Source organism: Zea mays, chromosome 9 (genome assembly GCF_902167145.1).
Source record: "Zea mays cultivar B73 chromosome 9, Zm-B73-REFERENCE-NAM-5.0, whole genome shotgun sequence".
NCBI classification, from domain to species: Eukaryota; Viridiplantae; Streptophyta; class Magnoliopsida; order Poales; family Poaceae; genus Zea; species Zea mays.
The window spans coordinates 8,030,519-8,044,808 of record NC_050104.1 but is presented as its reverse complement, the minus strand read 5'-3'; the positions used below and the strand labels follow the sequence as shown (position 1 = coordinate 8,044,808).

General features: G+C 45.0%; 1 protein-coding gene across 2 annotated transcripts in view; it reads right to left on the bottom strand.

The window, feature by feature from the left end:
• Positions 1-13,136, bottom strand: part of LOC103637869 (chaperone protein dnaJ 1, mitochondrial) — a 41,928-nt gene extending 28,792 nt beyond the window's left edge. For both annotated transcript variants that reach the window (XM_020544018.2, XM_020544019.3), the window contains exons 1-9: positions 12,839-13,136; positions 12,682-12,721; positions 11,796-11,888; positions 11,624-11,715; positions 10,682-10,765; positions 10,549-10,587; positions 10,269-10,418; positions 10,134-10,175; positions 9,706-9,793 (exon numbers count right to left, since the gene is read on the bottom strand). In XM_020544018.2, coding sequence (XP_020399607.1) covers positions 9,706-9,793; positions 10,134-10,175; positions 10,269-10,418; positions 10,549-10,587; positions 10,682-10,765; positions 11,624-11,715; positions 11,796-11,888; positions 12,682-12,721; positions 12,839-12,898 — 688 coding nt within the window. In that variant the 5' untranslated portion in view covers positions 12,899-13,136. The remainder of the gene's footprint in view (positions 1-9,705; positions 9,794-10,133; positions 10,176-10,268; positions 10,419-10,548; positions 10,588-10,681; positions 10,766-11,623; positions 11,716-11,795; positions 11,889-12,681; positions 12,722-12,838) is intronic.
• Positions 13,137-14,290: the final 1,154 nt, after the last annotated feature.

Below are 14,290 nucleotides of genomic sequence, written 5' to 3'. Positions count from 1 at the left end.
CTACATTGGCGACAGCGCGGTATTCAGCTTCTGCACTTGAGCGGGAAACAGTGTTTTGCCGCTTGGAGGACCAGGAGACAAGATTGTCCCCAAGAAAAACAGCATATCCAGATGTAGATCTGCGAGTATCCGGACAGCCAACCCAATCTGCATCTGAGTAGACCACCAGTTCAATCTGAGAAGAAGGGCGCACAAGTAGGCACAAGTCCAATGTCCCACGAATGTAGCGCAGTATACGCTTGAGGGCAGCAAGGTGAGGTTCTCTTAGATCATGCATATGAAGACAAATCTGTTGGACTGCATAAGAAATATCAGGGCAGGTGAATGTCAGATACTGAAGAGCTCCTGCAAGACTGCAAAAAACTGTAGCGTCTGAAACTAGATCACCATCGGCTGAAAGCTTGGGGTTTATGTCAACAGGGGTAGTGCACGGTTTGCAGTCGCGCATGCCAGCTCGATCAAGAATGTCAAGCATGTATTGTTGTTGGGACAAGTAGAGCCCAGAGCTGGTGTGCTGAACATGCATTCCGAGGAAGTGATGTAATTGTCCAAGGTCCTTCAAGGAGAATTCCTGCTGAAGAGCACTGATGGTGCGCCGAAGAAGTGACATGGAGGATGCAGTGAGGACAATATCATCAACATATAGCAGGAGATAAATTATGTCTTCACCTTTGCGATATACAAACAATGAAGTGTCTGATTTGGTTTCTGTAAAACCAAGCTGAAATAGATGAGAGGCAAAGCGACTACCAGGCACGCGGGGCTTGCTTCAGACCATATAGTGAGCGGTTGAGTCGACAAACATAATCTGGATGAACTGAATCCTCGAACCCTGAAGGTTGTGCACAATAGACTGTTTCTGACAGAGTGCCCTGAAGGAATGCATTGTTGACATCTAGTTGATGAATGGGCCAACCATGAGATAGAGCCAGTGACAGGACTGTCCGGACAGTAGCAGGTTTAACAACAGGACTGAAAGTCTCAAAGAAATCAATGCATGGACGCTGGGTGAAGCCGCGAAGAACCCAACGTGCTTTGTAGCGCTCAAGAGAACCATCAGCAGTGAACTTGTGTTTGAAAACCCATTTGCCAGTGACAATGTTGGAGTGCGAAGGACGAGGGACGAGATCCCAGGTCTTGTTATCAAGCAGTGCAGAGTATTCCTCTTCCATGGTTGTCCGCCAATTGGGATCGGCAAGAGCAGCACGATAACTCCGAGGCACTGGTGAGAGCACAGAAGCTTCAAATAGAGCTGGGAACCGCAGACCGCGCTTGCCACGAGTGGTCATGCCATGCTGATTGGTGACCGGTGGTACGGGTACCGCACCAGCGGGGACCGATGGTGGAGGCGAGGACTCAGAAGCCGGAATGCAGGGACTAGGTGTCGGTGAAGTTGGCGCCGCGGTGTTGGTCTGCCATCGAGAGTAGACCTGGCCAAGGAAGCGACCAGAAGGCCCTGGGTTGACAGAGGGGTGCTGTCCAGCGGCTGGTGGTGATGTGCAGCCGATAGTAGAAGAGCTTGGTGGAGAACCGACAGTGGTGCTCTTCCCAGCAGCAGAAGGCGATGTGGAGCTGCTGGGAGAGAAACCCGGTGGTGCCCCGGACGTCGATGAGCGCCAGGAAGGTCCATCAGGAGGGCCGGCTTAAGTAGCAGGCCCAATGAGCAGAACACCCGGTGTACGGGGGTCACCGACCGGTCCGCTGGTGGATCAAATCAAGTTCGTCGTAGGAGCAACCGGTGGAAGGCCAAGGTTGCTGGTGGTACCTGCAGTGAAGAAAGGTGACAGCTCGAAAGGAACTGAAACCGTGTTAGGTATGTCATCCAAAAAATCAAAAGTTGCGCTTGTGGGTGGAGAGAGATCCTCAGAAAAGGGAAAAGAGGTCTCCTCGAAGACCACATGGCGAGAGATGATGATGCGGTGAGAGAGACGATCAAGGCAGAGGTATCCTTTGTGGTGGGGAGAATACCCAAGGAAGACGCATAGGGTGGAGCGAGGAGATAGTTTGTGGGGTGCAGTGGGGGTGAGATTAGGGTAGCACTTGCAGCCGAAAACACGAAGATGTTCGTACGAGGGGTGTTTGCCAAGTAAGGCGAAGTGGGGTGTGCTGGAAGCAAGTGTCTTTGTGGGAAAGATATTTAGAAGATATGTGGCAGTACCGAGAGCAGCAGCCCAGAAAGTGGGAGGGATGCTGGCTTGGAAGAGAAGCGTGCGGACGACATTATTGATGGAGCGAATTATGCGTTCGACCTTGCCGTTTTGGGGGAAGTGTAAGGACAAGACATGCGTAAAAGAACTCCATGGGAGGTGAAAAAATTGCGAGCGTTGAGGTTGTCGAATTCGCGACCATTGTCACATTGGACACCCCGGATGGTGACACCAAATTGGGTGCGAACATAAGCGAAAAAATTTGTAAGGGTGGAAAAGGTGTCAGACTTAAGGTGCAAGGGAAACGTCCACAAATAGTGTGAACAGTCGTCTAGAATGGCGCAGATAATATTTATGACCGGAAACACTAGTGATTGGTGAAGTCCAAAGATCACAATGTATTAATTGAAAATTGCGAGTGGCATGTGATGAAGAATGAAAAGGTAGACGAACGTGACGTCCTAGCTGGTAGGCATGGCATATGGGGGTGTTTTTATTCGGGGTACAAGGAATGACAGAAGACTGAGCTAGCTGAGTGAGGACTGCAGATCCTGGATGTCCAAGTCGTTGATGCCACAATGAAGAGGTGGTAGCATGGAGAGAAGATGTTGTGCTCCTGAGTGGGTAGAGTGGGCTGGAGCTATCACACCGAAGGATCATGCGCCGAGTGGGAAGATCCTTCACAGAGCAGCCAAGAGGGTCAAATTCCACAGAACAATTATTGTCAGTGGTGAATTGGCGAACAGAAATTAAATCTTTAATGAGAGACGGTGAAACAAGGACATTGTTAAGACGAAAATTGTGAGAAAGTTGAGTGGTGCCAGTGGAAGTGACAGGAAGAAGGTTGCCATTGCCAACAACAATGTTAGAGGGTAGATGATGATAAGAGGAGAGGTGGGAAAGTATACCAGCGTCGGAAGTCATGTGACTGGAGGCACCTGTGTCGAAGAACCACTCTTGCTACTGGGGATGTTGAAGAGTGGTGGTTTGGGAATTGGTGACGAGTTGTTGGAGATCCCAACCAGGAGGGGGTGGAGCAGCGCCAGTGTAGTCAGGGGCCGGCCCATATGCCTGAGGGGGGGCCAGGAGCCTGCCCACTGGCCGGGAGGACCAGCAAGAAAGGCCTGAGGCGGTTGAGTTGGAGCAAGAGGCCCTGAGGTCGGTGGACGAGGTGCTGGCGGTCATGACCCTGGCCACATGTAGATGGATCCTGTCTAGGGATTGTAGTAGCTGTGGCCACCTAGGGGAGTGGAAGCGTGGCTGGAACCAACGTTGGGTGCACTGCGGTTGCCACCGGAGGATCGGCCACCGCGCTTGCCCCACTTGCCCCGGTGCTGAAAGGAGATGCCACAGCCACGCCCACCAGTCTGCTGCTGTTGATTGGGTGAAGGGGGCACCGCTGGGACGACTGGGATACACTGGAGCTGTCGATGTTGGACAGGGCAGCATGGGCAGCGGCCGGAGCAGCCTTTGCCATCATGAGTTCCTCAAGAGCCAGGACATCGCGGACCTGCAGAAAACTGGGAAGAGGGTTGGTGCGGCGCAGATGGAGACCAAGAGCCTGGAAGCGCTCGTTAAGGCCTCTGACAATGTTAAGGACTAAAGTCCGGTCAGAGACAGGTTCGCCGAGATCACGCAGATCTTCGGCGAGTTTCTTGTAGCGGCGACAGTATTCGGCGACCGGGAGATCGCCTTGGGAGAAGGACCGAAATTCTTGGTCGGCATAAAGAGCACGTGTGGTAAGATTTCCAAGGAACTGGGACTCTATAGAGAGCCAGAGGGTGCGGGCAGAGGCGCCGCGCTGAGAGATGATGTCAGCGAGGGCATCGGAAAGAGTGCCAAGAAGCCAAGTGCAGATGACGGCATTCATGCGAATCCAATCAGGTGACTCGAGAAAACGGAATCGGAGAGGACGTGGCACTCCAGGGAAAATTTGGTGAGGGTGAGAAGGAAAGATTCACACCAGCGGGCGTAGAAGGTGGAGTTGGTGTCAAGGAGAAGTGGAACAAGAGTCCGGATGTTGGTTACTGCAACAGCCTGGGCGTGAAGGTTTAGCAGCGGCTGCCTCGTGGTGGAGAAGAGCAGCATGAAGAGTTGCAGGTGGGATGTCGGACTGTCGGCGACGGCGCCAGCGCCAGACGAATGAGTATCCTCCTCCGGCTGGGGAGGAGCAGCGGTCGCGCGCTCCCGGGCGGCGCGAACGCGGGCTTCAGCCGCGTCGTGTTCCTGCTGGGCAAGCGCGGCCTCGCGGTCGACATCAGTCGCGCGCGCAAGGGCAGCCTGACGGGCGGACAGAGCCTGTCGCTCGTCCTCTTCCTTGGCGGCGCGGAGAAGATCGGCGCGCTCTGAAGAGGTGTCGGCGATGTTGGGATGCTGAAGCACCTCAGAGCCGAAGACAGCGTCGAGGGGCGACGCGGGAAGACTGGTCATGGCAGCGCCGAATGGTGGGCGCGCACTGAGGCGGAAGCGAAGTGGAAAAAAAGAAGGATCGGTCGGTAGACCTAGGCCTCTGATACCATGTAAGTAAGCAGGATTGAGGAAGAATGATTGTTGTATAGAATGAGGGACAGACTGTGTACATATATAGGAGAGGAGGAAGAGAGGTAAAAGGAAAGCCCTATGTCTAGGAAGCTAATAATACACAGGATCAATCAGATGCGGACTCCTCTCCCTAATTCCCTCTATCTATAATTACAGTGGCCGGCCGGCACAGGATTGCCAGGCTCAGGCCCTTCCATATGTAGCAGATTCTCTAACAGCAACATATCTAGTGTAAAAACGATTAGGGTCTAACATGCTAACATTAAAACTTGTCCATAAGATCCACCATCTATGGCCAAGTGCAATCCCACGTCTTCTCAAACTATTTTCTAAAGAATCCCTATGTTTTCACACAATTGGACGTGTTGTCCCCAGGTGGAATTACACTCAGTCATTAATGGTGGATCTAATAGACAAGTGTCGTTGTTTCGAGTAAGCATCGCCAAGTAAATTTGTGATACGCTTTAGGCCTGGATGGTATGCGAGGCGGACACAAGAGTTATATTAGTTCGGGTCGAATATCCCTACTCCAATCTTCGGTGGCTTACGATACCGGCACCAGATGTATTTGTTCCTACTAAGTTCATGGATAGTTTCCTATATCTTTGCTTTAGACCTCCTTAGAAGGGAATTCTTGTATGTGGGTCCATTTTGGACCATCTTATTTCTTCTTAATATAATGATGCGCATCTTTCCTGTGCGTTAGAGAAAGAAAAGGGGTTACAAGCAGACGAGAAAGTGAAGAGCTCACAAGTCTAATCTAAGTGTTCGACGGTCCGCGATGGCGCAGGGTCGTCTTCCTCCTCCTCGCTGGAATCTAGATCTCGCCCCCTGGGGGAAGAGATCTTAGGGTGCTCCGGGTCGACAGGTCACCCGGGGCGTCCCCAAATGACGTGGAGTCGCCTAGGAATTAAGAGATCAATTCAAGGAAGAGGCCTTGAGTGGACAACTAGATCTTGCCCCGGGAGGGGTAAGATCCTAGGATCGTCTTGGGGTCGACAGGCCACCCAAGACGGATCTAGACGACGTAGAGTCGAATATGGATGAAGGTGGATATGCGGAAAACTATAACTAGACTATGCTACATCTACTCCTAGGACAGGAATAATAAAGAAAGTAATTTATTCGATTGGAATATGTTCAGGGGTTCTCAGTCGGTCGTACACCTTCATATATATATATATATACACACACACACACGATAGCTAATAAACCCTACATAATTAGATGTATAACCATGCATGAGATAAAGATAATCGCCCGAGTTAATCTAATCGCGGGGGCCCGGACCGTCCGCCACTTTTGGTGTTCAACAATACGCATGCATCATTTTTTCTGTATCTGACAACATATTGAATTTCATGCACTAATTAGTTCGCCAAAGACCTAACCATGTAGGGCATTTGCATAGCAGTGCCATATAGAGTCGCTACATGTATTAGGAACCATAAACCTATTTTCTTCTGACTAAATATCTTAATTGCACGCCTCACCTGATACATAATGCCTTAGGTAAGCAGAACAACAGCTAACGGGCTTGTGATTAATTTTGCAAATGAGCAGAACAACAGGTTAGTAGAAACAATATCTCATACATCATTAGGTTTCAATAACAGTTCATTTTTTAACATGGTACACAGTTTTGCTAATTCTGTTAACAAAAGAGTATGATTAGACAGATTCAAATAATAGCTAGGTATGCAAAACCATTAACTTTTAAAAATTAATTGCACAAATGTAAAAACTTTGGGACTAATGGGCTTGTGATCGACAATCAAAATAGCCTGAGGTTTCATAGTTCCAGTTTTCTCTGTCTAAAATAACCATTAACTGTAGTTGATTAATGGGCTTGTTCAAGTACAGTGACGAGATAATTATTTCTCTGTCTAATCGCAGTTGCTGAATCAATAAGGAAAAAATGCAACAGATCATGATAATAATGAGGCATTGTTCCTTTAAACCTTTACCCGTAAATGTTGTGTTGTGCGTGCCTGAAATATTGATCCGGCATTGATCAGTGAAGCATAATGTATTCTTATTTTCTATCTTTTCAAATTTCCAGTTACCAGATTTAATCATCCCTGCGTGTCGTATACTTGTATAGCAGGGGCTGCCTCATGGGAACTTGGATGGGCCATTGATGAGGATTTTGGTTCATTTGAGGCACTTGTGTAAAGAAGATGAATGCAGAAGGCGCTGCTTTACAAGGGTCTAGATGGGTGGTATGTATATTATGTTTTGTTTATGTTTATCGAGTGTGTTCTGTTGACCATTAACCTCATGCTTCTCTGAAGTGGTTAGCTTTGGATAAAGTGGCAAAAAAAACTTTCAGTTAAAACTACAGCTAATCAGGTGAAACATGTCGTCCATATCTGTTTGTTCTTCATATGATACAACATGGTTATTCCCAGTTATCATTCTTGATCGAAGTCGTGTTAGTGACAACTTCCTTGCACCTAGGTGTCCCATAGGCAAGCTTAACAGACACATGCCATCTTTCATGCTACAATTGTTGTTGAGTGTGTCTATATGCATGATTTCCATTTGTATGCATGCTTAAGAAAGGTATCATTAATATGACATAAGAAAGAATTGTAAAATATAATCATCAAAATAAATATCTAATGGGAAATGGTTTTTGGGGATCTTATGATATTGTATATAAAAGGGTACGATTTTAGACCAAGTGAGTTACCTTCATATGTTGACCAATTTGTAAGTTATTTCCTAACCAACATGCTTTAGGATGCCAACCTTTGTGCAGTGATGAGAGCTGTCTAACTAGGTCACCAGGTTGTAGGTTCAAAATAGCCTCTCCTTTTGCGGGGGTAGGCTTGGCCCAGTTTATCCCTTCCTTAGACCCCACTCAGGCCTTCTTCGGTTGCATCTGGATCAAAGGGGATTAAGGGGGATTAAATCCTCTTCTATTCAATTTTGACTGAGAGGGATTTAATCCCCTTCGATCTAGACACAAACCAAACAAGCCTTCATGTGGAAACTTCTGGCACTGGGTCTGCCCCTTTAAGGCAATTAGCAGCCACTGATTTCCTTCCTCTTTTTGGATCTAACCCCTTTTTCTTTATGTACACTCTTAGAGAACTGATCCCATCCTCACTCTCCCTCTTTGTTTCGTTTCTCATTCTGTGGTTTCCCTTAGGGATCAAATGCTCTGGTGGGGATGCAGCAAGGTTGAAAGTCTTTAGACCCAGAGTGGTGCCTTATCCTTCCTGCCTTCTGGTTATTTGGCCAGTCCCAATGGATAGTTTTATTTTTTGTTTTCAATTGTGCCACATCAACAAATTACATTTGATGGACATTATCAAGTTTTTTGACTAATCGTGGTTAGAGGGGCTTATCGGTGCTATGGTGATCAGTTATGCACTACAATTGATTGCAATTAGTTCGTCTGGTTGATACCATGGTGACTATGTCAATTAGGTGATTTGAAAACCATTTGATCGATGTCTGAAATCTTGCATTTCTCCTTTGCCACTCTTTTGTTAGAGTAGTGTGGCCATGTCCATCTGGCTAATGCTTGTTGACCATAAAGTCGGCTCTAAACCTGGCACACTAATGGGGTTACAAGTATACTCAGAAGTTAGTATGTGTTTTCACAACATCGGTGTGAGTAGCTTTGCTATAAGATAAAGATACATTTGTAGCAAGTGTCGAAAAGGTTTTTGTTTTCCTTGTCAGATTTCTAAGAATGTTTCAAGAGCGTAGTATCTCACATTTGTGCTGTGTTAAACTCCTGTGAAATTGTGAACTATGGAGATTGGAGAGATTCGCCATCCTACCGTGATGCATGTGTTCTGTCACATACTGGTTTTCAACCTTAGGTTCTGTCACATGCGTGATCTGAAGTCCCCTGCTGAACACTAAAATAGGACTAAAATTGAGGCTTGCTTTCTCTATTCGATGTATCCTTTGTTTTTATTTTTCATTGCTTGCTAACATGCTCAAATATCATTACTTCATAACCATGAGTTGAGGGAATAAAGTAGTATTATCTTCTAAAAATTTGGTCATGTGAAGAAAGAACTATGTACTAGAATCAGTCTCCCATATGTTACTTCCTAGAGGCAATTTGTGACTTATTTGATTTATTAACATATAAACATTACCTATTATAGTTAAACTTAATTTTTATGAGCTACAATTCATTTGAAACATGATTACCCTTTATTATTTTTACGCATTTGGTTTTATAACCATGGTCTCATGTGCTATGCAGATTTGGAGAACTTATTCCCATTCTGCTATAATGTGTGGAGTCGTCAGATGGGCGGCAAACCAGTTCTCTAGGTTCCTCCTAATGGGCACTCCTTTGATGTGCCCTTTCTCATCTTTGAGTTCCGACGATGTAAAGTAGAGATGTCCGGTGAATGCCTCTTTGTAGATACTCTTCCTATTGCATGGACATTTAATTTTGTATAAACTTCAGGGAGACTGGATTTGACCATTTGGGTTTAGTTGTTTCATGTATTTAGTTCATATATTAAGTTTCATGTTTCAGTTTAATTGATATATTAAGTTTCATGTATTTAGTTCATATATTAAGATATTGACATCAATAATATGTGCTATTCGTTTTTATGTAATCGTTATGCAATAACAGTTTATCGAATAATTTATATGTCGTTGCAACGCATGGGCACATACCTAATGAACAACTAAGAATATAATGAATGTCATTTCACCATCAGCTTAAATTTTAGACGCATGGAAACAGCTATTGTACTAATGGTGTCTCGAAAGTAGGTGTCTGTTCAACAGATAAACTATTTAGATAGATGACATGCGCAAATTGATAAATAAAAAATTTAGGAAAATGTCAAAGCACAATGTACGAGGCAGTTGAAAGCTCACTTCAGAAAATTACTTCTACATAGGTGCCTACTAACAGTAGCTGCATGAAAACAAAAGCTTAAATTTTCATTTAACAGATATGCATGCAAAAGCCAAGTGAAATAAATAAATGCTCCCGAGCAATAACTTCCAGCATAAGTGTACTCACCACATGAATCACAAACATTTTTTGCATGATAGGACACTTGCTTTATGCAGCCATTGGCAGCTTCGCTAAAAGACAGATTCAACTCTACCTACTTAAGATATAAAATAAGTTCAAGGGAAAAAAAGACAAGGTAAACAACACTTAGGGTTAGTTTGGGAACCCCATTTTCCCAAGAGATTTCCATTTTCCTAAGGGCTAGTTTGGGAGCCATAAAGCCGGAGGGGATTGGAGGGGCTAAAATCCCCTCCTTATTTAAAATTGAATAAGAAGGGGATTTTAGCCCCTCCAATCCCCTCCGTTTTTTGGACTCCCAAACTAGCCCTAAGGGAAATTACTTCATTTTCCCTTAGAAAATTAGAAATCCTTTGGGGAAAAGGAGTTCCCAAACTAGCTCTTAAAATAAAAGAAAAACAGGCCTAAGAACGAACCTTAATATCATTTGCCTGAGTGTTTATGTCTTGCTGGAAAACCTGAAAACCAAGAAAACAAGTATCACTTCATACTCTGGGTCTGCACAGACATGACAAATGGAAGAAAATGTGTTTGCAGGGACAGGAAACCACCTCAGAAAATATTTTATAGAATTTACTAGAGAAATGGCCATCATTCTGTCTGCGGAATTCTGTGAAAGGATTATGTCTCTGATTATTGGATCCCGAGAATGTGTCATGATAGGACCCATCAAACTCCACCCTTGACCCTCTAGAAAATAGCTGCAATATTACAACGCAAAATAAACTTGTACCAGATTCCAAAATAAATCACTACAATCAAAGGGCTTGGAAGAATCCAAGTCATTTCCTAAAAAGGTGTAAAAAAGGAAACCAGACTATGACAAATTACCATGTCATATTGCTCCCTCTTTGAAGGGTCCCGTAGTGTCTGGAGCCCAAAATGGCCATAACAAGACTGTTAATTTTGGCGCAATAATGAAAAAAAATCAACAGGAAAACACAAATTGTGGTAACTTACTTGCCTCATATGCATCTCTTATTTCCTGAAACATCCTTTTTGCAGCAGTATTGCCTCTATTTGTGTCTGGATGATACTTTTTTGCAAGCTACACAGATTTTTGTATTTAGAAGCAGATGTGTAAATGATTCAATTAGCAAACAAAACCATCAAAATCACACTATTTGTACTTCTTAAATATACGGAACGCGAAAGGGCCACTAGCTGAGCTGGTTAGGTGGTCTGAGTAGCACTCCTCATGTCCTGGGTTCGACTCCCCGTGGGAGCGAATTTCAGGCTGTGGTTAAAAAAATCCTCTCGTCTGTCCCACGCCAAAGCACAGGTCTAAGGCTCAGCCCCGGTCGTGGTCGTTCTCACATGGGCTTCGATGCCGCTGTGTATGGGTGGGGCAGGGGTTCGGGGGTTTTCTTGACCTGTGTGAGAAGGTCTTGTTCTTAATACAATACCCGGGGGCTGTCTTACCCCCCGCAGGTCAAGTTTTTTTAAATATACGGAACATATTGCTAACATGCATGTTGAAGGTCAATCATTTCTATACTGTACCTTATTATTCACAAGTGAATCTGACCTCCTCATTCATTGTTCAACATATCTGCCTAATTTTCATCCTAATTCCAGTTTGCCAAATTCGTAAAGCATATATGTTTGAAGATCATATAAGTATATGATATCCATACAGTCTGTATAATGACAAGAATAGGTTTCCAGTGCTGGAAGGATTTAACAGCACGCCTAACGAAGCTACACAACAAGTGAAGAATCACACATGTAGTGCCTTCTTCAGAAATGTACAGCATCACACATGATGATATGATAAGATAGGAAACAGGTGAGATTGCCACTTGATCAATGGCTAGATTCACAGCATGCTCATCTTAAATAAATAGTACAATCATGAGCAAGCCTTGGAATATCTCAAGATCAACTGAACTGTAATGATACTCACAGAATGAAATGCCTTCTTGATGTCATCCTGCGATGCATCCTTGGGAACACCAAGAATTTTGTAGTAGTCCTTGTGTTTCGAACAACGGTGATCTGGCAAAAGCAACCATAAATGTTTAGTTTCCCTTTGTGATTGCAAAAGTAATTGTGATGTGCAAACCAAGTATAATAACCTGTAGCATGAAAACTCCGGCTCCATACAAATGGTATCAACATGAATCGATCATAGAACTTATTGCTAATATAGATGCCAGTAGAACTGCAAGCTGCAATTCTCCAGATGAAAACAGAAACAAACATGGGTAAGGAACAGAGAAATATGAGAGTAGCGTAAATATATATAATTGACCTGAATTTACATCTGTAAACTGCAGACATCAAGAGTTATATTGTATCTGTGGCATATAATATTTGTCTGCAACAATAAACAAAGAAACACATCCAGTATAGACAGAACAGTGCAGTTGTTCCCAAATTCCACCCACACTCATTTCAAGGAAATCATGAGTATGAACTGAGTCAGCTCGGGCCGCTCAGCTATGCCCAGAATCTAAAATTTGTTTAAGCACAATAATACTTCATATTATATTCATATCGGGACGTGAATTCTCTCGAACACGCAGGAGATCTGCGTATCATTCCATTAATAGATAGAAGAAGGTACAACACACCACACCCGACACACACCTGACACGACACACACACACATGACACAACAAGACACAAGACGCAACACAGAAACCACACACAACCACTCTGAACAAGCCACTAGTCTATCCCCCTGGGTCAAGCATAAAACGAACGAACGAGAAAAACATGCAACAATAAAACGAACGAACGAGAAAATGCATTGCACAAACAGGATTAGCAAGTCAATAGCCTGTAAAATTAACGGTTTATAAGACGTGATCAGCTGTACCGTTTTTTCTCGTGGCCAATTACCAAATTATCTAGATTTTTAATAACAGATTTTCATCAGAAAGACTGAAAGAGAAAACTTCTCTCAAACCCAACTGAACAAGAGATCAAACAAAACACACAAAATGGAACGGACATTACATGTGTTCGGCTGAATCCATGCGCGCCTCTGCAGGACCACCTGCAAGCAAAACCCTAAACAGAGTAAACAAATAGCAGTCTCGCACTCCCCAAAACCCAAACAGGAAGGGGAAATGGACAGGGAAGTAAGTGAGAGCTGGCTCGTCTGTCGTCTCACCTCGCCTGACTGAAGCGCAAGGAACCTCGACGCATGCCTGAGACACCTGAACCGACCCATGGGGGGGGGCGCACTGAGCCAATGGGGAACAGGTGGGCTCGGACTGCGGAGACTGCAACCGTCTGGAGCGCTTGGCTGAGAGGTCACCGGGCTCGGCGATCCCGAGCTCGGCGAGGAAGGGCCGGTGCCGGGGCAGCTGAGCGGCGCGGCGCGGCGTGGCCGTCGAACGGGCGGCGCACCCGTGCGAAGGCAGGCGAGGGATGGGACGGAGTGGTGGGGAGCGAGGAAGGTGAGCGGGGAGCGCGGGCTCTTTTTGCATTTTAGCCCTTTTTAATTTTCACAAATACCTCTTTTCCAGTTTCATTTTAAAAAATGGACCATCAGCTCGACATCATCACTACGTGTCGGCGCCAATTAGTTTAGCGTGTACATGTAAGAGTTGACGCCTACGTGGATCTGATGTGTCAGTACCTCGGCGTCGTGGATCTCGACGTCGAGGTCGGCGCCCTGGATCTCGGCGCCGACCACAAATTCATAGTACCTACTTGTGAGACCATAAATTCAACTGGACTAGTCCTGCAAGGATGAGTGTAAATAACTCAACTCAAACGTGCAATTCGCTATCCATTTATCCCAAAACATCCTTTTATAATATACAAGGGAATCATGCGCCAATTAAGTAACGGACTGCAATAGCCCTGCAACTAAAAGTGAACACAGAAACAGAATAGTTTAACTAAGCTCATAATTCCTTGCAAGAACACCAAGATGCATACTATAGCTTGATATGACTGAAGATAGGATAGTGGTTTGGTGCCTCAGCGCACGCCGAACTCCGACAGGTAGCTCCCCATTCTCTATCATGTAAAATATAAGGAACCGAGTATTGGTACGGTAGTCAAGCGTCAAAAATGAGAGTTAAGAGCAACCAACATTAACTGCTCGTCATAGCATAATATGACACCTGAGAAATATGAAGGCATCCCCGCGACAAGACGCTTGGCGCTCACAAAAACACTCGAACCACTTTGCAAGAGATGTCTCGGTGGCTGACCTGATGTAAATCAAATGCTAAGTAGTAATTTTTTACAGGTATAAGATCATCAACTATTCAAGTTACAATTTAGGTCACCAACAATAGAACACAAATTCATAAACCAAATAAATTAAGTATGAAGACGAATCATTGATAAAATGTCTGTTGTCAACAAAAAAACTAACGATCGGAGTGGGGATATTTATATACACGGAGGTCGCCGCCGAGATCCATGGCGCCGACCTCGGCACCGAGGTGCTGCCACATCAGATCCACGTAGACGTCGACTCTTACATGTACACGCCAAACTAATTGGCGCTGACACGTTGAATTTCAAGTGTAAGGGCGAGAGGCTCCAAGTTGTGGAGATTCCTCGCAAACGGGATTGAGAAAAAGCAAGCAAAACACCGTGGTAT